The following is a 27,372-nucleotide window of genomic DNA, read 5'->3' on the forward strand; positions in this document are numbered from 1 at the left end:
GCACCATGCTGCTGTTTGCAGGAACCAACTCTGGAGAGAATGCTGACATGGAGCTAAATATCACTGGAGCAGTTCTATCAGGCTGGTGGGAGACTGCCTGGGACTTAAACCACCTTGCTCATCATTTGGGATGCTTCATTTGGGAGTCTTGAGGGCCAGGCAGGGCATCAGGGCAGATGGAGATGGTGGGTGGAGTGGGGTCTGTGTCTTCTCTTCCAGTTCTGACAGCTCTAAATTAGGGGCCAAGAGCTGGGACAAGTGGCATTCCCAGTAGGGTGTATATGTGTGTGTGTGTGTGTGTGTGTGTGTGTGTGTGTGTGTGTGTGTGTAAGGTCTGTTTAGCACCCACTGGCTGGTGTGTGTTTGAGTATGAGGGGCCAGCATTACTGACTCAGGTCAGACTTTTATGGAAAACTTTAAAGCTTACACATACTTGCTATTTACTTGATAACCAACAAAACCAAAAACATCTTTGCAGGGGATGGAGGTAGCCTGGTGAAAGATGGATTGTTAACTTTATTTAGCCATTTTTGTTTTGTTTTGTTGGAGTTGGGCTTGCCCTGTGGTCCAGACAGCTTTCCAACTGCCTATATACCGCCTCAGTCTCCTGAGTGCTGGGGTGTGCATGCCAGCCTTACTCCTGCTTTTTAACCTTAACTTTGGCAGCAAGTCTTCTGAGACACTTCTTCACTCCCTCTCTCTCCTTCTCATGGGCGACAGGCCTCAGTGTGGGTCCGGGTCCACCCAGCGAGGTCCCAGATTTTTGGATCCTCAGTGTAGCCTGTACATCTATCTCTCAGGGTTGATGGTAGCTCCAGCAGCATGGTCATTTCTTTCTCCCTTTTACCCTTTTAAGCAGTGTGTGTGTGTGTGTGTGTGTGTTTTTGTTGTTGTTGTTGTTGTTGTTATTCTATGTGTGTGTATCTTGAAGCTGGAGCTTCATGTCAAGAATCCCCCTCAGTCAGTATTCTACCTTACTGTTGAGACAGGGTCTCTCAGCGAGTCCCAGTGACTGCTGAGCCGTCTTGCAATGGACATCCTCTGCCTGTGCCTTCTGAGGCTGGGATTACAGACAGGCTGCCCGGGCTTTTACCTGAGTTTCTCAGATCGGAACTCTGGTTCTCATGGTTGCCTGCCTGCCAAGCGATTCAATTGCTGGGCTGTCTCCTCAGCCCTTACCCTCTTTTTGAGACACTTTCATGTAGCCCAGGCTGGCCTTGAACTTGCTACGCAGCCAAAGATGATCGTGAGCTTCTGACCCTCCTGCCTTTACTGTGGGGTGCTGGGATCACACGGAGCCTAACTGCAAGGCCTTGTGGATGTATGTGCTGGGCAGGCACTGTACCAGCCAGCTACATCCCCCTCCCCCATCGCACGTTTTCCAAGGCACCACAATGTATATTTTTATATAGATTTAATTTTTTTTTGTTTACAGTATAATTTTGTGTGAAGTGGTGAGATACGGTGGTGTGAGGACCTAGTTTTTCAAAGGAGGGAGATGACACTGGAATGGGAGCCTTAAATACTTACAAGGAAGATCTTCTAGATTCTGAAAAATGGATTTTTGAGTCCAAATAGCTTCTGTGTTTATATAGGACCTGGCTAGCAGAGGGGACCACTTCCTTCAAGTGCATTTCAGACCTGGGAGCTAGGGGTCTGGACTAACCCTGTGCTGTGACCCTGGCTAAATCACTGGAGTATGCCGGGCTTCAGTGTCTTCATCAGTATTAAACCAGAGCATGTTAGCATGCTTCCCTGGGCCATGCTCAGCATGCTTACGCTCAGCAGTATAGAATATATAGCCTTATATATTTACTTTAGATATTGTCTCACTATGAACCCCAGGCTGGCCTTGAACTCAGGATTCTTCCGCCTTAGCCTCCTGAGTGCTGGGATCACAGTTGTTCCATGTGCCTTAAGCAAATGTGAAGTGTCTAAATGTTTTAAAGTTGAAGCTTCTCGTTCATCTTTATGGCTACAGCAATGAGGATCCGCTCATGTGACATTTATTGGGCACATGGTACAGATCAGCCACATCTGACTAGTTTATTAATTCAGCCCTAATATAATGATAATTCCATGGGGGTAGGATTGATGCTTATTCTCATTTTTCAGATGAGGGAACTGAGGTAGGGAAACCGAAGGCTGGATTTGAACTTCAGTGCTCTGGCTCTGGGGTCTGTTCACTTACTCCCTGTGTTGCCGTGGCCTGTTAATGGTACTTGACCTCTCATAACACTTTGCCAGTGATTTACAGGAATTTGAAAAGAAATGTGAAAAAAAAATACACATCGTTTTGTCTCTAGACAAATTTAATAAAAAGTTAGGGTTTTAAGTTGGACTTCAGTAGGAAACAGGATATGTATCTAACATCTGTATACTTACATATCTGCTACATCCTTGTACACACACACACACACACACACACACACACACTCACACACACACACATTAGATCAAGGCTAGATCAGCTAGATCAAGATGGCTCAGCAGGTAAAGTTACTTGACACGTCTTGTGACAACCTGAGTTTATCCCTTCAGTCCATATGGTGGAAGGAGAAAATCAACCCTGAAAGTTGTCCTCCAACTCCAGCTTGTGCATGTACACACACACACACACACACACACACACACACACACACACACACACATTAGATCAAGGCTAGATCAGCTAGATCAAGATGGCTCAGCAGGTAAAGTTACTTGACACGTCTTGTGACAACCTGAGTTTATCCCTTCAGTCCATATGGTGGAAGGAGAAAATCAACCCTGAAAGTTGTCCTCCAACTCCAGCTTGTGCATGTACACACACACACACACACACACACACACACACACACACACACATTAATCTTGAAACACATTAATTTTTAAAAACCAAGTTGGATAGCAGCATAATTCAAGAGATCAAGAAAAGGAATCTTACTCCCAGGTCTTTATTCAATATATTCTGTGTTTGCATAATGGAAACAACTACTCTGAGAATTGTAACAAACAAACAAACAAACAAATATATACATATGCTCGGTACATTTGAGGAGGTGTTTAAGCTGATTCATCAGAAAAGGCCAAAGACTTCACTCAGGTGGTCAGGACTCTGATGCTCTGTGGTTAGGCTTGTAGCATCAGTGAACAAGTCCATTTCAGAGACTAGCTTCCGATATCAAGTGGTCTGAGTGCCTAGCAGCACTCTGTACGTAAGGTCAGGCAGAGCCAGAGCCGAGTACCAGTGGGTTAACAGGAGGTATCTGCTACTTCTGTCCTTCCTGTGCAGAAGCTGGGAACCCAGGGCAGCCTTGAAACAGATATTCAGATACAATGTGTGAAGTACGGGAGATGAAAACAGAGTGCACAGCTTAATCCTGATTTGTTGGGGGGAGAATGGTGTTTTGAAACAGCAGCAGGGATGTGGGTATAACTATATCCAATGTGAATGTAGTGGCTTTCTTTCTTTCTTTTTTTTTTCCTTCTGAGATGGGGTCTTGAGAGACACTTTAGGTTGGCCTCAAACTTTCAGTCTTTTGTGTCTCAGCAAGTCTTTTTGTGTTTCCAAGAGCTGGAATTACAGGCATGCATCATAGATATATCTTCTTTATACTTCTGTGTTATCCTCAGACTCTATAGTGGATCTGGGGAGATGGCTCAGGGGGCAAAGGAACCTGATTTTGAGTCTTTAGAATCCACATTTATAAAAGCCTAGTAAGGTTCTGTGAGGTGGCTCAGTCAAGTGATGGTGCTTGCCACCAATCTGAGTATTTGATCTTTGGAGCCAATATGGTGAAAGAGGGGGAACACAGAGTCTCCAGGTCGCTGCTAGCCAGCCTACCCTGAGTAACAACATCTGAGGTTGTCTCTTGGCTTCTACACATAATATACTCATACAATGTGCACAGGGTTATACAGACACATACTCATACACAGAAATGTAAAAAGTGCCCTATAATGAACACAGAATACTTTAATAATGAAGTAAAACTCTACCAAGTGTCCTGTTAAAAAAGAACAATTTGAGCCTGGAATAGAACTTTTCTAGAGAAAGTCAACATTTTATTATATCATGACTCACCCATTTCCAGGGACTTTTGGTTGTCTTTGTTCTGTGTTCAAAGATGTGTTATGCTAGTGGTCTGTTGGAGGCCCCCCACTGATCCTGCTGGAAGCTTACTATCAAGGCTCCCCATGCTCCTGGAGAGTGTCAGGATTACCAGGCTTTGGGGAAAGAGAAGTCAGTGCAGTCTTTATCTTTAGATACAGAGAGCCTTCCTGCAAATTTTTAATTTTTTTAAATGAAAAGTATTTGATTACTTAAAATAATCAAAGAATGATTTATGGAAACTCCTTGGTTGAGCTGAGGCCACAATGGAACAGTCTTGCTCAAGGCCATAGTCAGGTTCCTGCTAGAACTGCAGCAAAGATTCTGGAAGGCAAACTGGGACCCTTCTGGCTCCCGGCTGTGTGGGTCCTTTCTATGAAGTTTGGTGGTTTTAATGTAATAAAGTTTTGTTTTGTTTTTTTTTTTTCAAGTGTTCCATTTGTTGAACCTGCTCCAGTGTCTTTGGCAGTCACTAGGGCATCTCTGTCCTTTGTGTTTCTGGTGTAAATGACATGGGCTCTGTGCTTTGAACTCGGATTGATGCATCGTCTGCTAAGGCACTCCCGAAGGCTACTCTGGCCAGGGAACTGGGAACCTTTAGTCTCTCAAAGAGCATAGCTGGAGTGATAGGTTTACTGTCTACAGAGTTTGTCAGCCAGGACCAGGTAGATGAGTTTGTCCTGAACTTTGCCTTTGGACCACTTGTTTTGGCTTCGCCCCACATTTGTTTACTGACTCTTTGTCTTTGGCCAAGTTTCTGGTGTTTTTTCTTCTTGTTGTCATCCTCAGACAACATGGTAAAACTCTGGAAACAACAGCAAGCACTGCAGCTAAGATCCTCCCCATGGGTGGGGCTGAGCTGGCTTGTCGGTGAAGCCAAGCCAAGTGCTTTCTTTGGGTAGCACTTCAGCCCTTCAGTGACACACATATTCTCCCTTGTTGATTTTCCTGGTGGGTATATTAATCTTATTTGTGAAATCTTTGGGCCAAGAAACCAACATGGGAGTGCTTCCACAGGACAGACAGGTTGCCTGATTTGGTTCTTCTGTCCCACGGGTTGAGGCTGAGCTCTAGAGATGGGGAAGGATCTTTGATAGGGCTGCAGATACACCTGAGAGACAGCTTGGCCAACCTGGACCAGTATCACATCAGCTTCTTTCTTCAGAAAAAAGAAGCACTCAGCCAGGCGTGGTGGTGTGCACCTGAAATGCCAGCACCTCGTAGGAGAGGCAGAAGAATCAGGAAGAGGTTCAAGGACAGCCTTTGGTACATGGGGAGCTTGAGGCTAGATGAACTGTCTGAGATTCTACCTTAGAAAACTAAACCAGAGCTCGTGTACACACACACACACACACACACACACACACACACACACACACATACACACCACACATACACACAGTGATTAGAGAGGCTCTGAGGGTCCAGGAATGGTGGGTGTAAGCCACCCAAAGACAGCCATGGGAAAAATCCCCTCAGAACCCCTAATTCCAAGCCTGAATTTATACCCTCCCAATTCTGCTCTTCTCCTGTGTCTCTGCTTACCTAGGTAAGGTCTCTTTCTTCTCTCTCTCTCTCTCTCTCTCTCTCTCTCTCTCTTTTTTCTCTCTCTCTTTCTCTTTCTCTCTTTCCCTCTCTCTAAGGCAGGGGCTCATGCATGCTGCACTAGGCTTAGACTTGCTATGCAGCTGGGGATAACTTTGAACTTCTGATCAGCTTACCTCCTCTTCCCACGTGCTGGGACTATGGGTGTGTAGCATCATGTTCAGTTTACTCCTTGCTGGGGATGGAACCCAGGGCTTTTGCTCATGCCAGGCAAGCCCTCTATCAGGGGAATGACACCCCAGCCTCAGGGTCTCTTTCCTTCTCAATGGTAAATAGTCTTTTTTTTTTTTTTTTCTCAACTGCTTACAGGATCATCCGGACAAAAGTACAGCAGCCCCCCAATCAGCCGGTCCCAGCTTCCAGTCACAGCATAGGTAAGAACTTTTTAAAAAAATTTGAAAATCTAATGGGCTCCAAATATTCTAAAGAACTTTTAATCATTCTTATGGACAGATAATTCTGCATAAAACACTTCACACGCGTCCTAATGCTCCTTCTTTGTCATTCTCCAAGGGCTGAACCTGGCAAATGAATTTTATAAATACTGCTAAAAGGTTTTGAATTTTACTGATTATTATGATAAATAGCTTTCACCATGAGACAGAAAATTGAAATCTAAGCCAAAAAAAAAAAAATCCACTAATGGGGGTCTATAGAATGTCAGATAATTAAAGTAATAAATCAAGAAAAGGATACTTATTCATAACATTTTCTGCACCATTAGTCAGTAAGTAGTTTTGAATGTGTTTTTTTCTTCTTCTATAACCGGCCTTCTGCAATGCTTTGTGCGCCTGCAGTCTTGAGTGAAGATGTAGCAAAACTTCTCAAACTTTTTTCTCTCCCTTGCTCTCGCTTCGCTCTCTCGTACTCTGCCAACTGTTGAGGGCTGCCTGTGGGGTTTCCGAGGTCCACAGGGGAAGTCTGAGTGACCGTGACTCACTAGGGCAGACTCCCAATTCACCACACTCAAAAGTCTACACTTTTCTCTTGCTTCCTCTTCAAAGGGGAGTTGAAAATGACATTTATAGTCAAGGCATGTTCTTGATGTCATTTCTCCACTTGGGACAAGGGAATACTTGTGGGTTGCTGGCATGGGGGAGTTACTCTATTGTAAGAAAGCCGGTGACTGTTCAGTAAGCTTCTGCAAGTTTGGGTGCCACACACCTGGAGAATTCTGCAGAACTGCATCCCAGATTGTGGAGTATTCCTGCACATTTATCACTGCCAGTTAAATCTCTCTCTCTCTCTCTCTGTGTGTATGTGCAATGTGTGTGTGCTTACTTGAGGAAGCCAGAAGAGGGCAATGGATCCCTTGGAGCAGGAGTTACAGGCAATTATGAGCTATTTGATATGGGTGCTGGGAACTGAACTCAGGTCCTCTAGAAGAACAACAACTAACCAATGAGCCTTCTCTCCGGCCTCCGCTGCCACTCTTTCTTTCAATAAAAACCTGGTGATGAGAAAACTGTCAGAGGCCTGGCCTAGAGTTCTACTTCTGTCATTAACTCACCCAGTCAACTAGATGAGTCTCTCGGCTCTGAGCATCAGTTTTCTTGTCATTGATTGAAGGATCACAAAGGTATTTCCTTGGGGTTTCTGGTCCTCTAAGGATGGCTCTTTGAATGAAGGTAAGACAGAAGTCCTCCCTGCCCAGAGACCATTCTCATTCAGCACTGCCATTTGCAACACTTCACTATGCACTTGTTATGTAGAGCCTGGTGTAAGAACAATGCCAGACAAAAATTCCTGTTCTCAAGGACTTCCAGTCCCATGGGGGAAATGTGGGGAGGAAGTTGGGGAAAACAAAACACAAAACAAAAAACGAAAATGGGAAAAAAAAAACACTACCACCACTACCAAAGCAAAACAAACAAACAAAAAACCAAAACCAAAACAAACAAAAAACAACAACAAAAATCCCCAAGCAAAGCCCAGAAAACAGGTCTCCTTGAGTAGCAGAAGGGGAGCCTCCTCTTTGCTGGGTGGAATGGCTGACTAAAGAGGGTTTCCTGGGTGGGGTGAGGGGTGTTTGTGGCTGACATTTCACTTGGCTTTAACTGTTCCGAGATGGGTAGCATGAAAAACCAAAACCATCTTTCAGTAGTGATAGGAATAATTCTACGGTAACTCGGCAGAGTGATATGTTTTGCCCCAGAAATGTCTAGTAAAACTTTATCTCAGGTGTACATAGCCTCACACAGTATCTGAATTTATTGAGCACTGAGGGCCCTAGACCATGTCAGAGGTGCAGTGTCTAGTTTAAAGTCATAGGTGAAGCCAGAACTGGAACCTGGGTCCTCTCTGCCTTGTTAATTACAAAATAACTAAGCAAGTGTCATTGGCTCTGCCAGTGACATGGCCAAGCCCGGCTTCTATGGACTGTTGTTTGAAGTGCCAAATAATTTTTTTTATTTTTATCTTTTTGCACCTCGATACAGAAGAGGTTGTGGGATTTGCATAAATCTATCTTGAGGAGCTTTTTCTGGTGAAGAGAAAGAGAAGTTAGCAATTTCTGCTTTGGTGTATCTTAAGAAGGCTCTAAAATCAAGCTCAAATGTGAGCAGAAAGGCACTGTGCCTTCTAGATCTGCTGAGGCTTTGCAAAGTAAAGACTCCCCTGCCTCCAGCTGGTGGCTCATGGAGAGGTGTGGGAGTGGTCTGCTGGTCTTCACCAATAGAGGAAAAACCTCTACAGCCCACAGGTGGAAATCCAGCCATGCAGTTAGAGAGGGCCCTTATGGGTGTCCTGGACTCTAGACTAGGAGTCACTGGGGAACTTACTGAAGTCCCCTCTCCTGGCTTTGGCCACAATAAGTTTCCACCTCTGTTTCCACTTCTAGGAAGGGAAAAATTAGAACTGAGGCTAAGTATGGCGCTGCTTAGCTAGGTCACCTCGAACTGATCCACCTTCTGAAACTAACTTTCCTCATTTGGCAAATAGAAATAATCAGTAGAGCCTGGACTGCTGCAAGGATCAAGTAGAAAGTATGATACCAGTGCAGACTCAGTATCGGTCTCCGGTATTCACCAGTGAAGAGCATACTTCTTATTACACTTAGTGCGTCCGTGTGTGTGTGTGTGTGTGTGTGTGTGTGTGTGTGTGTGTGTGTACATGCATGGATGGAATGTAAGCAGAGATGACCATGACTCCAGAATTCATCTAAGTGTCTTTCCAGCACTGGAGGTGACACCAGCTGATGCCCCACCCACCCTACCCCATCCTCTTGTCTCCTGCACCCTTGGACTGGCTGGAATCTTAGTAAATTCCCCTTTTATTCTGTACTTGTATTCCCTTTCTGCTGGGTCAGGGTGGGTATTCTTGAGCTGGCATGTTCCCTTCCGTGGCAGCTGTACCCAGCCCAGAGTATCTAGTGAGCACCTTTGTCACAGGCCGGCACCCCTCTCCTTCTACAGTGTCTACAGGCTCCGTGACCCAGGTGTCGTCGGTGAGCACCGACTCTGCAGGCTCCTCATACTCCATCAGTGGCATCCTGGGCATCACATCTCCCAGTGCTGACACCAACAAGCGCAAGAGGGATGAAGGTAAGAGATGGCTGCGCATCCCTGCCAGGGATGGACCAAACAGGGTCTGTGAGGAGCACTCACGGAAGGCAGAAACAAAAGTGCCGCACACCATGTTTAGCTGCAGAGGACTGGAGTTCCCAGGACCCTAGCCTTTCCTGAGACAAGGAAGATGGACAGGCACTTGTGTGGGACTCTTTCCTGGCTGGTCTTCTCCCATCTTTACTTCGTGGGTGAGAAAAGCCATTGTGGCCTGTGCTTTGCAGCCTTTAAGAGGATCCTGAGGACAGACATGTTGCCCCAGGGCTGCTGTGTATAGAAGATCTGAGTTCAGAACCAGTGTCTCCTTTGTGGCCTTTGGAGGCAGGAGAGGGAGTGGGTAGGGCAGCTGTTGCTTTGTCCTGAAGTAAGGGACACATGCCGGGAAGAAGGGGCAGGGACTGGAAACACTTCTCTGGAGAAAGTGGAGCAATGATGTAGAAGGGTGGACGGAAATAAATAACCGGCTCATTTTTGCCTTTGGACTTGAGAGGAAGGAGCCCTGGGGCCTCCTGGGGATTACAAAGAGGCAACTTTTTCCTGTGCTTCCTGAACAATCAGAGCTAGCCACCTCTGTGTAGGACACATGCTACAGTGACCTGGTCTTCCACTGGGTGGGCCACTGGCACTGGCTGACATTAGCTAGTTTAAGAGGAAAAATGACCTCCTGGAAGTCTTAGTCGGAATATGTGTGTGTGTGCACGCATGCATGTGTGTGTTTATGCGTGCATGTGTCTCTAGGTGAGTGTGTGTGTTTGTGTGTGTGTGTATGTAAGGGTATCTTTGTGTCTGTGTCTGTGTGTATGAGTGTGTGTGTGTGTCTGTGTGTGAGTGTGTGTATGTAAGGGTGTCTGTGTTTGTGAGGGTGTCTGTGTGTGAGTGTGTGTCTGTGTGTATGAGTGTGTGTGCATCTGTGTGTGTCTGTGTGTATATAAGGGCGTCTTTGTGTCTGTGAGGGTGTCTGTGTGTGAGTGTGTCTGTGTGAGTGTGTATCTGTGTGTGTGCCTGTGTGTGTGTGTCTGTGTGTATATAAGGGCGTCTTTGTGTCTGTGAGGGTGTCTGTGTGTGAGTGTGTGTGTCTGTGTGAGTGTGTATCTGTGTGTGTGTGAGTGTATGTGTGTGAGAGTGTATGTGTGTGAGTCTGGGTGTGAGTGTGTATGAGTGTGTGTGTGAGTCTGGGTGTGTGTGAGAGAGAGAGAGTGTGTGTGTGTCTCGGTGTGAGCTATGGTCTACGGCTGGAGAGCAGAGTTACAAAATTTTGATTCAATTATCTATTTGCTGGCACAATTCTTCCTTAGCATCATGTAAGGAATGCATATTCTCATGGAGATACATGCCTAACTACTTAAGATCTGTAACTAGGAGATTTAGTCAGCCCAGTGGTGGGTTGGCCTGGGGTCTGTGTGCCCCAGGCATTGGAGATGGGCCTGTGGCCTCAGTGTACAACGGTAGGCCAAGTCGGCATGATTCACGGTTCTTAAGAGTGTGCTTGCCTCCTTCCCTAGCTCCCATGCCTCAGAAACAGATGTCAGAAGTCTTTAACTCAGTGGGTTGCTGTGCCAGCTTGCTGCGGGAGGCAGTGGGCCTGCCATCTCTGTTGGTTTATGAAGTTGATGGTGTCATCTTTTCTCTCCATGTCACCTGGACGCTAAGCAATCGTGCCAAGCTGGTGTCTGGCTGTGTTTCATCACAGTGAAGGGCTGGCTTATAAGATGCTCCCTTGCAATTGAAAAACTCAGGCAGAGATTTTCTTTTTAGAGAAAAGAAAAAAAAATCTAGTTTAATGTGCATTAATGGACAGATTCTTGGGCGGGGAGGGGAGAGCACATGGTGCTAGAGAGTTATACTGATTCACCAACTTAGATCAGTAGAACTGTTTGGCTTCTCTGCCAGGCACACAGTAGGTCGGAAGGTAGCTGTAATCCTGAAAGCTCTGTTGATCAGCTTCTTTTACTGAGCATGGTGGCTGCTTTGGAAATACTAATTTTTAAAAAAATTTATTTATTTATTTACTTACTTACTTAGGGGTAAAAGTGCCCCAGTGCCACAATGTGCAGATCAGAAGACATCTCCCAGGAGTCAGGATGTCATCCAAAAGCCTGGGAGTCTGGGACAGGAATACCATGAGCCCAGAGCCATCCTCGGCTTCTCAGTGAGGGCCTGTTTCAAAGACGACAAAACGAAACAACAACATTCACAATGAGATGTAGGGCTGGATGCTTTGCAGTTCTCTTAGTACTAAATCTTTCGGTAGAGCCTTGAACCCTAGGAAGATTTGGGGTGACGTTTCAGTCGGTGGTTTGGAAGGAGTTGATATTGGAAGCTTGGTAGGGTTGGGAATAGTGGGTGAATCTGCAGCTCTCTGAGGCCCCTGAAAGCTGTCCAGTTTCAACAAGAACAGAGCAGGTCTAACAGAGAAGTAGCTCCTATCAGGGAGATGTTGGGGGAGGGCACTGCACAGGGTGCCTCATCCTTTCTCACCCTCCTTATATATTCACATGAACCCCTACATTGGCCCAAAAGAGAGATGAAGAGGCAGAGGCGGCACTCTCACCTTATCAGAGAAGGTAACCAAGGTTCCAGGATTCTCTGTGACATTGACAGTCACACAGCTTGTGTAGAAAGAGAAGGAAAGGAGCTAGAGAATCATGAGGCCTCATCCCCAGGCTTTATAAGATACTTGTCATCGACCTGATCCTCCAGAGAGGAGGAGTGGGGATGAAGCAGCCTGTGGCTGGGCAGAGCCCTCGGTGGGTATGAGAAGGAGTGGCAGGCACCAGAGCACAGCTAGTAGGCTGGATGTTGTTGAGGGTGTGGTGAAGTGAGACCTTGAGGTCAGGGATTTAAGCTAAGTAGCCAGGGCAACACAAGAGAGAGAATGGCTGGGCATGGCAGGGGCCAGCTGGGACTAGGCATCACACTGTGGATATGGAAGGATGCTGGTCTCTAGGATGGCAAGCAGGAAGAGTCTCAGCAGGAGAAGGGTGTTCAAGGGTTAGGAGGAAGACAGCTGAGCGTCTTCAGTCACATCTTTAGGTGACAACTGAGGCTTCCCAGTGTTTATGTGTGCTGTGTGTCAGGGCGTGCGGATGTCACAGCGAGCACATGGGGTTAGAGGACAACTCTGCAGTTGGTCTTACTACCCTTCCTCCTTTATGTGGGTTCTTGGTTGAACTTACATCATCAAGTTTGGGCCACAAGCACTTTACCAGAAGAGGTAGCATGTCCCATTTTAAGACCTTACCTGGTTTCTGTTTTTAAAACTTTTAAGCTCCCTGGTGAACCACCATTTCCAGCTTGGGGTTGGGTTTTGCCCTGTGGGCATTTCCTGCCCAGACCTAAGGGTTGGAGAAGCAATGATACATACATGCATACAACCTCATGCAGAGTGCAGGCCAGAGAGTCAAGAGTAACAGCTCCAAGCCCCTTCAAAGGGTAGCATGTGTGAGGTGACACTCTCCTTGGGGGTGGATGAGCAAGGCAGGAAGGGGGGGGGTCTCTTGATCCAAAGGGTCTAGGAGGGTTCTTCTCAGGAGATTCGTCAGAGGGCTCAGGAGAGAAGAGAACATGCCAGTCAAAGGTAACAGAGAGTGCCCAGTCTGGGACTCCAGTGAGTATATGCAGAGAGAGGCCAGCCTCAGGACTTAGACAGAGAAAGAGGTGGAAAATATGTTGGGGTGGCTCAAAACTGACTGTTACACACACACACACACACACACACACACACACACACACACACACACACACACAGAAACAAATGGAATTAATCTTAACATTTTTTTTAGTCTAAACATAACACTTCATAGTCAAGTCTTAAGATGGGACATGCCACCTCTTTTTTTTTTTTTGAACTGAGTTGTTGAAACATGGTGTGCATTTTACATGCACAAAACACCTCAGTTTGGATGCCAAACCTCTGAAGCCTCAAGTTGAATGTTGTCAAACCTCTCGAAACAAGGAGGTTTTGTTAGTAGGAAGGGTATTTTGTGGAGATTTTTTTTTTGATATTTACTTTAAATTTATTGTTATTACCGCTGTTTATGTGTGCTCTGTGTCAGGGCGTGTGAATGCTGCAGAGAGCACATGGGTTTAAAGGACACAACTCCGCTGTCGGTCTTACTACCCTTCCTCCTTTATGTGGGTTCTTGGTTGAACTTAACGTCATCAAGTTTGGGCCACAAGCACTTTCATCTTCCGAGCTGCCCTTACCAGCCTGGTTTCTGTTTTTAAAACTTTTAAGTGAATTGAAATGAAATGAAACTTGAAAATTTAGACAAATGTCGTTGGTGGAGCACACCTACCCTCTCAGCACCTGGGGGAAGAATGCAGGAGGACGGATTGCTGGGGGCTGAGAGGCCTGGGTGGTAGAGTTCAAGGCCAGCCTAAGATACATAGTAAAACTGTTTCAAAACAAGAAGAAAACCTCAGCTTTCTCAGTTGTAGTAGCCATGTCTCCAGTGCTTACTCGTCCCAGTAGACTAAAGGCTACTGTATTGAACAACACCAAACACATAATAGATGCTCAATAAATGCTTACTGGCAGAATGGGTCACTTGGGCTCTAGGAGAGACCTCCTAATTAATGAGGAGAGCAAATGGGGTCTCTGGCCTCTGCATTCATGGGGCTTCTGTTTAGCAGGTTGGGGCCTCCACAGAAAGCCCTACTTGAGTAAAGAGTCTCAGATGTAGAGCAAACAACTTAGCCCAAACTTAGATGAACTGTTCTGTGGCTGAGGCAGTCGCAGCTCCCCATGGCCTCTGAAGGCAGAGCCAGGGTGGCTATGGGGAGGAGGTGGTATCTGGACCAAAGATAGGAAGAGCATCTTGGAATGTAGTGAGCTCCCCATCACCGGACGAATGGACAGGGCTGGACAAAAGAAGGGGAGAAGAATCAGAGACCGTATCTGTTCTGGTCCCTGTGACTTTTGAAGGCTGAGACAGCGGAGGCAGCTGGTGTTTCCGTAACATACAGAGTTTGAAGCAGGTTTCATATTCATTTCCCCCTTTGCCACCTTGCCTGGCTCTGAATCTGCCTTTCATGGAATGGAACTGGGTAAAGGCCCTCACCCCTTGCTCACAGAGATACCTTGGATTCTTGGGGTGGGCTTGGACCATCAGGTTGGAGTTGGACCTTGTGGAGAGGCAGACTGCTCCCCTGGTCTCACCCATGGCCTCTCATGGAGAAAGCTGTGGCAATGGTGCTGGGACCCTGCTGGACCTAAGGTTCAGTGGCTGAGACGGGGGCAGGGGGCAGGGGGGCTCTGTCTCCGGAAAGTCCAGGGGAGCTGCTGACAGGCCAGACTTGGGAGGATCAGGCAGGGATGTGAATAGCAGCCATGGGTGAAAGGGCAGCCCCTCTGCTGCTTCCTGGGACTTTGATCTCTAGTGAGGCCTTCTCCTGCCTTCTTCCGCTGATCTCAAGGGCCCCCATTCAGATTCCCCCGACCTTCCCTCCCCGCCTCCCCTGAGTTTGAAAGGCCTTGAGTATAGGAGGTCAGTGGAGTGAGAATCCTTTTACCAGCTCAGAAAGCCAAAGGATCCAGGACCTGTGCTGTGCCAGCAGCTCCTAGTGAGGCACCAAGGTATGCTGTAAACAGGCTGCTGCCTTTTTAGGGAGGGCACAGAATGAAAGCCAGGACCCTGAGGTGCCCATCTGTTAAAATAATGCCAAGTTCAGTGTGACCCCATAGTTAGGTTGGGGCAGTTGGCTGTGGGCTCCTCTCAGGACTGTTCCTATTGCTGGGTTTTTTTTTTTTTTTTTTGTATCCCTGGTTGTGCCTTTTGTTTGGGAGTGCCTCTTATGTTGGGTTCTCTGGATTCTGTGTATTTTGTATTAGTTACCTGTTGGCACACTTTCTTTTCTTTCTGTTTATTTTTTACTCTCTCTTATCAACTTTGACTCCTGTCATTTGGTTAGAGGGCCCAGTTCAGCCCTGCCTAGCAAGCCCCTGGGGACTGTGGTGTGAAGGCTTGGGAGGACTAGACTCAGCGCTCACCCTAGCCATAGGCTCTGGTCTCTCTGCCTTCTCTGGACATATTTCCTGCACTCTGGGCAGAGGATGGAACAGAGTTGGGGAACTAACCGTCAGATTTTCAAGAAGAAATGAGACTATTTTGTCAGAAGTTAGCGGCAGCCTTTGCCTATAGATCTTACCCCAAGATTTGACAGGCCTATGAGCTCTGAGGAGCTCTATCACCCAGAGATGCTGAGGCTTCAGCAGGTGAGGCTGGAATGGTCTGAGGACTTCCTGTAGGAACTTCCTGTAATGAGATCTTAAGCCAGTAATCTGGTCTCTGAACCTGTATTTTGTCATTTGGAAAGGACAGGTGGCAAGAGCTGTGTGGATTACCATGAGGTTAAAGGAAGTGGCTCCCTGAGGGCTTTAGGTAAAAGCCACATAAATGGCCACTGGGGGTTTGAGGATGTGGGGACAGTCTTAGGCGTGGGATGGTAGGCTCCAGCCACAGTTCAAGCTGAAACTCACTGGTCTGCCTGCCACTGATTTCCTGTTTATAACAGTCAAGGGTTGGGGTGGGGCTGGGAGGGGGTACCGAAGGAGTGGAAGAAGGGTGAGCTAGGGAGCCCATGGACCTCTAGGCTGAACAACAGTGCCCCCAGGTGTTGGTTGCAAAACCAGGGGCCACCCAGTGTCTTTTTCCTTTTCTTTCAGGACATTTCCATTCCCTTCATTTTCCCACTCTCCTTTGGGGGGGGGGGGGAGGCTGAGTATGGCCTCAGTGTTCCATGGGGGGAGGTGCAGGATACACACCAGGCACTGTCCTCTGGTGTGGAGGACAGAATCAGAGTGCCTGAGGCTGGAGGGCTGGGTGTCTTCAACTTATGTTATGGAGAGCAACTAGGAGGTTACGGCACAAATCCACCCCCACCCTCCAGGTCAGGTCATCATGTAGACGAGAAATGAGGCTGGGCTGGAAGGAGTCCAAGTAGATCAGATGGTAAGGCCTAGAAAACCCGGATCTTCAGAAAACCCTTAGTGTCCTCTGTGGTCTCCACTGTTAAGAGCTACTGTGACCTTATCTGTAAGGTGCCTTATTGTGGCATGGGGGGCTCCCACACTGATTCTCAGGAATACTTCACCATGAGCTCTGACCCTCCAGCTGTGGCTCCTTCCCTTCTCTCCTCTCAGGCCTCGTGTGCTCTCTGCCACCATGTAGCAGAACCCTCCCTCTGGCACAGGTTGCCCAAGAAGTTGTTTAGCCAGCCTGTCTGGGTTGTTCATAGCCAGCCTGTGTCTTCTGTGGATGCTCAGTGCTCACATCTGACCTTCACAACTTGCTAGGCCCATGGATGTGTCCAGGGTCAGCATGGAGCCCCTGAAAGCAAGGAACTTTGCCTGCAGGGAGGCGTCCATTCTCCCGTAGCTTTTAGGGGGCAGGTAGGTGGTTACTGCCATTTTTTTGTAGCCCCTGTTGGGACTCTCCTGGCCCTGTGAGGGCTGCCCTGTACTGGTATCTAGATGGCCTCGTCCTTGAGTTCCCTTGTTGTATAGGCTAGAACCATGACCAAGGTCTTCACTTGCTGCTCCTCATTGTTCAGGGCTAGGTGGCAATAGGCTGGTTGCAGGTCATGATTTCATCTGAGGGTGAAGTCAGATCTGGGACTCCCACTCTTTGGGGTTCTGGGTGACTGCCTTCAGCTTGCTCTAAGCCCCAAGAACCTAATGCTTCTAGAATCTGAGCCCAGATCCTAGGGAAAGGAGTTCTGTCTAGCCGAAGACCATGGGTGGCTGGCCCCAGGAGTGGCCAAGGGTGTGTCTGTTTGTGTGCAAGTGTGTGTACCCTTGTAGTTGGAGGTGTGGGCAGTCCAGCACAGGCCAGAATTGAGTGGGTTGGGGTGGGGCCCAGAAATCACACTGCAGAGGCCCAGAACAGTGGGGCTGAGGTAATGTATGTCATATTCTCCAGGACATGAAGCTCTGACACTTGGGTCATGAAGCATGACCCAAGGACATGCTGGGGCCACAGAGATGCTAAGGACTGTATGTCCAGCTCCCAGTCTAGGTGGCTCATCTTTCTCATCTAGCTTTTGAAGCCAGCATCACTTCAACTGAGACCCAGGCAGCTAACTAACTGCAAGGGGATCCTGGGTGAAGAGCCCAGGTGGTCTCTTGTGGGGCTTTATGGGCCTTTCCCTCAGACATGGGACATGTCCCATGGGTGGGGGGCCAGGTTTCAGTTCCTCCCAGTTCTGGTCCCTGGGTTTCACTTTGATTCAGTGAAAGAGAGCCTCTGTGGGAGCCAGAGCTGCTGACCCTCCCACCTCCCTCTGTTTACATGCCTGCTAAGCCAAGCCTCTCAGATTCCCCCAGACTCTAGCTCCTGTTCCCTGCATTTGTGTTCAGGGAAGCCTAGAAATAGGGCAAGCAGCTCTCAGATTTTAGGACCCCTTTAAACCTGAAAAATTATTGAGGACTAATTAATTTATTGGAATAATTAAAGTAGGTAAAATTAAATTATTTATTGGTTTATTAAAATAACAATGATAAACAACATATTATTTTAAGATAAGAACTGGTTTTTAAACTGAAAATCTAGCAGGAGTGGCACTGTCTCACACCTGCGTAAGCTTCTTTAGTGTCTGGCTTGACAGAAGACAGCTAGAGTCACAAAGATGCCTCTGCACTCACCATCATGATGCTATATGTATCCTAGGCTCTGGAAAGCTCCACCACGTGCTGGAGTGAAGGCAAATGACACTGTGGCATTATAGGAAGACAGTTCCAACCTCACAGATCCCCTGAAGGTCATGGGAACCCCCTGGTTCTCTGGCCTACACCTGGGGGGCTCTGCACAGGCTGCTCCTAGCACTGACTGTGTCTGCTCATCTCTCGAACAGACAGGGAGACCATATACATGGTTTTAGTTAAAAGAGCAGTTTTTGCCCGTGTCTCCCATCCTTAACTGGGAGGTTATAGTCAGGCTTTGGCGATCTTCTCCCACAGTGGATATGTAGTTTCTTGCTCTTCTTCCAGGCTTTTGCTTCCACAGAGGCATGAGCACCGAGCTCTTCATATGTCCAGGAACATGTCTGTAGGGTTTGAGGACTTCCCTCCAGCTTGCTTCCTTCAATGCTTCCTCAGAGCAGGGGCCCACCCATCTCCTCACACAGTTCAGTTTTGCACTAGCTCACAGACTGTGCCCTAGCCATGTCTTTGGTGGAAGAAAATCCAGCCATGATATTGATTGAGAATGAAATATGAAAAAATAAGTGCCTCTAGTATTTATCTGACGCCTGTTACTAGGCAAAAAGCAGATCTGATTGTGTTTTGTTCCGATTTCATAGGGGTCTCTAGGTATTCTAGAAAGAGCACCAGGGGAGAGTGATTCACATTCGTGTACACAATGCATGCTTGTGCATATGTACAATTCCACCTTGACACTCCAGTTTTTCCTTTCACTGGCGGACATATCATTTGCTGGAGAGAAAGGACATGTCCTGAGACAAGCTGAGATGTGCCATGGAAAGAAGATTTATTAAGAGAACTTATAAAAGAGATGACGGTGAGAGAGACATTGCTTATAGTGAGATCAATTGAGCTAGGAGCCCACAGAAGGTGTGGCCCCTTGGGAAAGGATTAAAAGTGAGGCGGGGTTAGAACTTCCCAGTACCAACCACCAGGTGGCACCATTGACCCAAGACAGCTTAGTTGCTGTCAAGGGCACTAGGGCAGTGGGTGGTGGGTATTTGTGAATTGATATGCTTTTTCCTGGGCTGGAGTGGCTTGACTGGGCAGGCTGGCCATTTATCTGAGTCTCTCTTCTCTGCCAGAGGGAAAGCTGACCATTAGTGTTGGGATTAATCGCATCCTTTTTTTTTTTTTTTCTCTTGTGGCTCAGACATCTTGACACAAAGCTTTCTTGGGTCTACCCTGAGCCTTTACTTGATGTGTGATCTTGGGCAAGTCACCGCTTTCTGAGGTTTTTTTTTCCTCATGCTAAAACAAGCAATTGGATCTTAAGTGTCCCACATCGGTGGTGTGTTACAGGTGATAACTGGTGCTGGAATTCCATTCTAGCTCTTTCTGTTCGCTGTATGACCGTGGGCAGGTCACTTCTCACAGGAAGCATGTCCTCTAATCTTTCCTGGGTATTAAATAAAATGCCTGATTGGAAAATGCCTTGGTGTGTATACATTGTGTGTGTGTGTGTGTGTCTGTGTGTCCGTCCGTCTCTGGGGACTGTTAGGTGCCCTCTCTCCTTAGGTTTGTATCTCTGCTTGTGAAGACAGAAAAAGGCTTTTGGTCTTTGTTTTCTTTGAGACACCATGTCTCTGTCTTAAATATTTCTTCGACCTCCTTCTTGCTCTCCATCTGCATGGCTACTGCCCTGGTCCAAACATTTCCTTCTTTTCTTTTGGATGATGGCTACTGTCTCCTCTCTGCTCTCTGCCTCTTGATTTCTCCTGTTTCCTGGAGTTTATATAATGCATCAGAATCTTTCCCAGTGCCTTGTATACACTAGACAAGCACTCTGCCCACTGAGCCACACTTCCAGCCCCCACCCAGAATCTAGACAGGCAGCATCTTAGCTCCATGCTTTAGAAATGCAACTTATCAAGCTGTGCCCAAGGGGGCTTTTGTAGGCTGTGAGCTCACACAAGGGTGGAGGGACCTGGTTTTCTTGTTTGGTTTCAGTACTGATGAGTTGTGGTCCTGCCCTATCTGGGCCCACATTTGGATGCAGGAAGCCTGGCAAATCTTGTAGCTCCTGGTCCCCTGTTCTCTCTCCTCCATGCCCCCCTCCTTCTCCATCTTCTCTCTTCATTTCCCTTTTCTTTGAGACACAGACTCTATCCAGCTCTTCTGAATGGCACTTTTGTTCAGTGAACATCTCTCCTCTGCAAAGGACGACTGGTCAGGTTTGTATCTTTTAAATGTTGGACATTTGATCAGTTAAGAACCCTCATAGTGCTCTCTCAAGAGGCAGACAGGGGTGTGTGTGTGTGTGTGTGTGTGTGTGTGTGTGTGTATGTGTGTGCTGGAGATGGGCAAACAGCAAAAGCTCTCTGAGGCCTAAGGCTTCCTCCCTCCAGCAAATGGCTCTTCCTCAGACCTTTCCATTTCTTCCCCGTGGCTCAGAGAATCTTCCGGATGGACCTCATGTGTCTTCCCCTTGACTCCCTCAGAAGGAAGAGGGGTGGGAGCAGCAGGGCCAAGCCTGGGTTGTTCTTGTTCAAGGCCTCTTTGAGACAGAGAGGAGAGCACTGGACGCAGAGTCCAGGGCCCTCAGGTCTCGACTCTGCACTCCTTGCCGCTAATCATGAGCAGGCCTTTCTGGGCCTCCAGCTCCCTTCACTTTTTCCTCCCCCATTTTTTTCCTTTGGGTGTGTGAATGCGGCATATATATGGCATGTGTGTATGTGTGTGGCACATGTATGTGAGTGTGCAGGTGCCCACACCCATGTCCACTCTTGGGGAAGCCGTACAAGGTCATAAGAAGTCTTTCTCTGTTGGTCTCCATGTTATTGCCTTAAGCCTGGTCTTTCACCAAACTGGAAGCTCACCACTTTGTTGAGGCTTGTATGCCACTGGGCTTCTGGCCTACATGTCTCTGCTCCCCAGTGCGAATGCTACAGACACACACAGCCATGTTCCAACTTTTGCAAGGGTTCTAGGGATTCAAATTCAGAACCTTGTATTTGAAGAACAAGCAATCTTACCCACTGAGCCATCTCCACAACTTCCTCCCCTTTCCTTCTGCTTTTTGAGACAGTCTTGTCATGTAGCCTAAGTTGGCCTTGAACTCCCAATCCTTCTGCCTAGACCACTCAAGTGCTGAGATTTTAGGCATGTACTACCACAAGTAGCTCTGTTTTCTTGTCATCAAAGGGACAGTGAATGATTCCTTTGGAGTCCTGGCAAGTTTAGTGAGACCCAGAACACAGGGAAGTGCTCTGAGAACAATGGCGCTCTCTGCCTGCAGAGAGCATTAAAGTTCGTCTTCTGTTTCTGCTTTGTGACCTTGCTCAAGGGTGAGTTTTGCAATCTGTCCACTGGGAGCAAACAGTGAAGCCAAAGCTCTGGAGGAATGCAGGTCCATCGGTCACTTGTCTTTGGGAACTCTGGGAAGAGTCGATCTTGGTGGTCCTCACCTACAATTCTAGTAGGAAATGGTGGAGGCAGGCAGATCACCAATTCCAGGCTTACATAGAGAGAGCCAATCACAAAACAAAGCAAAACAGAACCCCAACAACAATAACAAAAAAATAGTGTCCCCTGGAGCTTTTGCCCCTTTTATCCCCAGAACCACACAAAACGGCCATGATGTTGCACACCTGTAATCCCTGCTCTCAGCGAATGGAGGCAGGAAAATCAGAAGTTCCAGGTCATCCTTGGTTAGATAGTGTGATCCAGGCCAGGCTGGGATACAAGAGACCTGTTTCAAAGCAAGCAAGCAAACCAGCAAACAGAATCTGCTTCAGAAGGTTGTGAGGCTGAGGCCATGTTTTACAGGACTTGGCTCTGCGTGGGCACCACAGGCGACCGTCTGTCCCTTTCCTCTCGCACACTCAAACTTGAAGATTCCAAGCATCCAAGTCCATCTGAGCCTTGGCGGGTGAAGAAAAAAACAAGGCGGGAGCAGCGAGTAGGAGTTTATTAAAGGCCACACCAGAAGTTGCATTCCAAGAACCAGCCTTGTCACCTAGTGAAGGTTCCTCCTCCAGGAAACAGGAGTTTTTCCAGGGTAGGCTTGTTCGGCTATCTTGGGCCTCCCTCCAATTCCCAGGCGAAGGCTGCGGGTTGCTGGCCCGGAAAGGCTCAGCCTTGCTGCTGCGGCTTGGAAGGAGGAATCAAACCCGCTGCGGCAGCACCGGACGCCCTCGGGAAGGGGCCGCCCGCCATCGCGGCCCGCGCTGGGCCTCCGCTGAACATTTGCAATTTAATTGACATTTGGCGGCAGGAAGCCAATCAGTATAAGTCAATTGACGTTCCGAGATAAAACTAATCGGTGGTCGGCTGCTGCTCCCGCCGGCGCCGCTGAGGCTGGGCCTCGGGGCGCAGCGTGGCGGCCGCTGCGCCGCGGGCTGGCCCCGGCAGGTAACGGCTCTGGCGCGTGTCTCGGCCCGCGAGGGGGCAGCCCGCGGCCCGGCTGATTGCCGCACAGCCCACGGTGGCCGGGAGAAGCCCCATAATGAATGACTTTATTTGCCGGGGCCCTGCTGAGAACAATTGAGTTTGTTATGGTAACAACGGATGCCAGCTTTCCGCCGCCCCGGGGGGCGCGGGCGCGGGCGCGATGGCAGCAGGAGCTGGGCAGCCGAGCAGATGATGCGCGAGCTGAGCAGAGGGGCGTCGGGGGGCGCCGGAGCGGGAGCCGGGGACCGAGCAAGTGTTACAGCCGAGCCTGGCTGAGCAGGAGAACAGCTGCGGGCCACCTTGGACGGAGCTGCCGGGACTGGATGGATAAGAGACACACAGTGCCTAGGCGGAAGGGAATCCACTGAGTTCTCTTGTTTGCTGGACCGGCCAGTCTTCCTGGTTGTATCTGGGACCGTTCCTCTGGTCCTGAGCATGGAAGTGAATTTTACTCACTTAAAAATTTTCATTTTAATTAATTAATTAGTTAATTAATTAATTTTGCAAAAGGAACAAAAAAGACATCCTTTCCTCAATACTGTGGCTTGGGGAGTTGAGGAACAAGATTTCAGAACTAGTGTGCCCTGCGTGAAGACATGGGCTGCCTCCCACGGGGGTCTCTGTTTGCATCCCTGTGCTTTCTGACTTGACACCTGCCACAGGAAGGCCCCCTTTCCTCCGACAGAGAAGGGTGCCTTCGAGCTTTCAGCCACCTGATGCCTCTCTATCAGACCATGAGTTCTGAGGGCAGAGGATTGGGGGTGCATCCCAGAAGCCTTCGGGGCTTGGCATGGAGCTGTTAGCTGGTCGGCTTCTTTCTTCTTGGTAATCTTGTTCTCTGGTTCTAGACAGCAGGGTGTCTACCCACCTCCCTTACAAGCTGATGCATAGAGAAAGCAGGGCCCAGCCGGAAAATGCAGCACAGGTTTGCTATGTGAACTTGTCCACATTCTGTTCTCTTTCCAGGCCTCCGTTTCACTATAAGGTTGAGGGAGTTGAAAGTGACTCCCAGAGCCAGTTGAATGCAAGAAATCAACAGGGAAATTGGGGCTAGGATCAGGTCTGTTTCTACCTCAGAGCCCTTGGGTATGTCGCAGTGTGACCACGGGAAATCAATCATCCCCCTTCTCAGGCTTTCTGAGGCCGACAGTGAGATTGACATGCTTTCTATACGAAAGGCAATGCCTACAGAAGCTCTCAGAAGCACAGGGACTAGTACTGTCTTTATTTGTGTAGATGGGAACTAGGAGTAGTTTAAATAACCAGTCTAAGGCCACAGAGTCAGTAAGCCGCGGGCTAGATGCAAACCGTATCTGCTGGCATAGAGAGCGCAGAGCTCTTTGGCCTCTCCCGGCTCTCATACCCCGCCTTAGTTCCACCCCTTTCGCTCTTGTATCCCCCTAAGCTCATGGTCCACTTTTGCAGGACAGCAGGTAAGCTGACACGTCCAGTCATCGTTTCTATTTTAGACATAGGGTCTCATGGAAGCCTATATTGCCTTGAACTTGAACTCACTGTGTGGCCAAGTCTAATATCCTGCCTCCGCCCTCTCAGCTGGGATCACAGGCATGTGCCACCATGCTCTGTTATTCAGTGTCATCTCTCTCTCTCTGGCTGTGCCCTCTGTGCCTGGCTGTGGATAGCTGAGAGAAAGCTCTGGCAGGAAGGGACAGCTAAGGCAGAAGCCCTTCTTAGCTTATAGTCTAGCAGGAGTTTTGGTTTGAGAAATCATTTTTTTCCCCTTTCTTCTTTTTTCTTTAGACCAGATCTTGTGTAGTTGAGGAGGACCTTGAACTCCTAATCCTTCTGCCTCTACCTTCTGAGTGCTGGGATTACAGGTGTGTGCCACCAAACTAGCTTTGAAAATGGTTTTCTGAAAAGCAGAGTAGAGGATCCACCCTTGCCTTTTAGAAGCAGGCTTCCATTATTCCCTCCCTGACTGTTGACTTAGATCTGTTTTTGGTACCTGTCTTCTGTCCCTAAAACAGCTTCTGGAGAAGTCTTTTGTATCCCTGAGATAGCCCTCTCTTAGATAGATTCAGTAGGAACATGGTCCTCAGTAGAGGACAGTTCTCAATGGCAAGCTTGGAAGGGGCTGGGAGGTCATTTATACCAGCCAGCTTCACATCCTGTCCACCCAGCATCTCCTCGAGGCACGTTGCTGCCCTAAAATGAAATTCAGGCAAAAGAGAACCAACGACACACATCATCCTAACAAGAAATACAATGGCCCAGCTGTAATAAAAGAGGGGATGTGGATAAATAAAGTGACAATGAAACATATCCCCCATTATGTAAATGCTCAGGGGCACTGCACTAGGAGACGCTTGTGTTTAGTGTGGACCCGGCATGAGCCCACCAGCTACAAATGCAGACAGCTGTGGGGATCGGCAATATCAATGCCTGCGGCAGTGCCACCATCAGTAAACTGATTTTTAAAAATTGTGAACATGTCCTGATACAACTGCAGCCAGTGCAAGGCACCATCTTTTCTCTATTTATATGGTGGTTGTATTCTTGGGAGGCAGTAGATATTAAAACAGAAAGGTTTTGTGGGTCTGAGTAAAACAGAGTTAGGCTCTTGGCCCAAATATTTATACACAGTTTCTAGCAACCTGACTGCTTTAAAATGACATTATTATGAGACAAGTAGACTAACCCAGCGTGCTGCACAGCTGAGGGTCACCTTGATCTTCCTACCCTCCTTTTAGTGCTGGGATTGCAAGATTGTGCCACCAAGCCTGGCCACACAGGACAATCTTCCCTGAATGTTAGGATGCTTTGTGGCATCTCTTATCCCTGACATTCACTGTCCTCACATCTCCCCCCAGTGACTGATCTACAGATCCCAAACCTGTGTCTCATTACTCTTACTAAGAGCCACTTGAACAGGGCTGGAGGGACAGCTGTCCCTAAAGTATCTGCTGTGTAAGCACAAAGACTTGAATTCACATCTCCAGCACCCACATAAGAAGCTATATGAAGCCTGTCGTCTCAGTGCAGAGGAGGTGGAGACAGGAGGATACCTGGGGCTTGCTGGCCAGGAAGTCTGGCTGAATTTGTGAGCTCCAGGTTCAGTGAGAAACTGTCTCAAACACTAAGGTGGAGAGCAAAAGAAGACAGCCAACAGCTTCCTCTGACCTCCACATGTGAGTGAATACATACAAATACCAGACGCCATACGTAAGCACACACAAAGGCTCATTGCAACATGAGGTCTCTCTACGACATTCTTCTATGGGAAGCTCTGCAAGTTTTTGTTTTTGCTTTGGCAGCTGGGGCTGTGGCTTAGTTGGTAGATCAAGTGCGGGCTTGGCAAGCAGAAGGGTTTCGTTCAATCCCTGGAAGCACATAACCCGGAATCTCAGCACTCGTGGGTCAGGAGTTCAAGGTCCTCCTCAGCTACATAAGACTGTGTCTTCCTCACCCAACCCCCCAAACAAACAAACAAACACACATACACACAAGAAAACTTCCTATGCTATGCACCTACTGTGCGCAAGATCTATACTGTAGAGATAAAAAAGTAGGTTACTTGAGATGTATGTGACCTGTGAAAATGGTTGCACTCCCAGGAGATCTCTGTCGCTGAGTGCAGCCCCACTCACCTCTATTCTCCCGCATCCCCTCAGCCTCTTTGCTCATGTCTCCAAATGCAACCTGGCTGAAACACCACCTTCTCCAAGAAGCCTTCCCTGACTCCAGATCCCCACAAATGCTTGAACTAGAACTAGAGGATCTAGTCTAGCCTCCTCTGTGCATCTCATCTGTTGTTGTTGTTTGTTTGTTTATTTAGAGACAACATCTCATGTGACCCAAGCTGGTCTTCAAGTTTTCAGATAGCCCTGGAGGGTGGCCTTGAACTCATGATCCTCCTGCCTCTACTTCCTAAGGGCTGACACTACAGGCATGGGCTGCCTCACCCAGCTTTCTAATTTTAATTCACTAAAGTAATTAATTATTTTTTGAGACAGGGTATCACTCTGTAGCCCAGGCTTACTTAACTTTCTGTTTTCCATTATCCCTCAGTGGGGCTGGGGGTGGGGGTGGGGGCTGGGGGGGAGGATTGCAATGGAGGGCACCAAGCACATCTTTTTCCCTGTGATTAGACATTAGTTTTCTTTTTCCTGTTCTCACTGAGTAACCCCCTCCCCCAAGGTGAGGAAAGGTCACACAGTTAGAGCTTGCACCCAAAAGCTAGACCTTGATCTCGAGAAGTCACCATTAGCTCCTCATAAGGTGCTGGTTCTTTGGTCTCGGTAGTGGGCAAAGCCTGGAAGCTCCCTTCTCCTCAGAAGTTCTCTTAATAGAGCCTTGAGCTGGGCATGAGAGCCCAAGACCTCTGGGGAGGGAGTGGCCATTTCCCCGCCTCAGGCCACCAGCAAACAGCTGTGTTATGTGGCTCCACTTTTGTTTATTCACCTACAGGTGTGTAGTGTGTGCCTGCTCTGTGCTGACCTTTGTTCTAGGTTGAGGTGACAGGGACACAGCCAAGGAAAGGATGAGGCAGACAGAAGAACGTGCACAAAAGAGTGGTGTTCCACTGAACGGCGGCGGGGGGGGGGGGAATAAGAATGACCTGTGTTGTACTGTTAAATGCCCCCTCCCCAGCTAGGTATGAAACCTAGGCTACCATCCATGCACACATGCTTGTTGATTGTTGAGCAGGATAACAAAACTAGGAAGGAGTTAAGGAATGCACGGTGGGTGGAGACTTGCTTTTCTTTGTGTTTGCTGTTGCTTTTTTTGTGACAAGGTTTCTCTGTGTAGCCCTGACTGTCCTGGAAATCCTCTGTAGAACAGACTGGCTTTGAACTCAGAGATCCACCTGCCTCTGCCTTACGAGTGCTGAGATTAAAGGTGTGCGCCATCACTGCCCAGTAGGGACTAGCTGTCTTCTGGAAACTGAGATGTCATTTGAGCAGAGATAGCAAGAAAAGCAGGAATGAGCCAAATGGATACCTGGGAAAGTTCTCGAACAGGAAGTACAAAGGAAGAATGTACTTGACGTAGCTGAA

The 27,372-nt window shown here is 48.1% G+C and overlaps 1 protein-coding gene across 4 annotated transcripts in view; it reads left to right on the forward strand.

Annotated features, from left to right (window-relative positions):
- Pax5 (paired box 5) overlaps positions 1-27,372 on the forward strand; it is a 179,938-nt gene that overhangs the window by 22,136 nt on the left and 130,430 nt on the right. For all 4 annotated transcript variants that reach the window (XM_076935048.1, XM_034502772.2, XM_076935050.1 and 1 more), the window contains exons 4-5: positions 6,008-6,072; positions 9,112-9,240. In XM_076935048.1, coding sequence (XP_076791163.1) covers positions 6,008-6,072; positions 9,112-9,240 — 194 coding nt within the window. The remainder of the gene's footprint in view (positions 1-6,007; positions 6,073-9,111; positions 9,241-27,372) is intronic.

This window comes from Arvicanthis niloticus, chromosome 5 (genome assembly GCF_011762505.2).
Source record: "Arvicanthis niloticus isolate mArvNil1 chromosome 5, mArvNil1.pat.X, whole genome shotgun sequence".
NCBI classification, from domain to species: Eukaryota; Metazoa; Chordata; class Mammalia; order Rodentia; family Muridae; genus Arvicanthis; species Arvicanthis niloticus.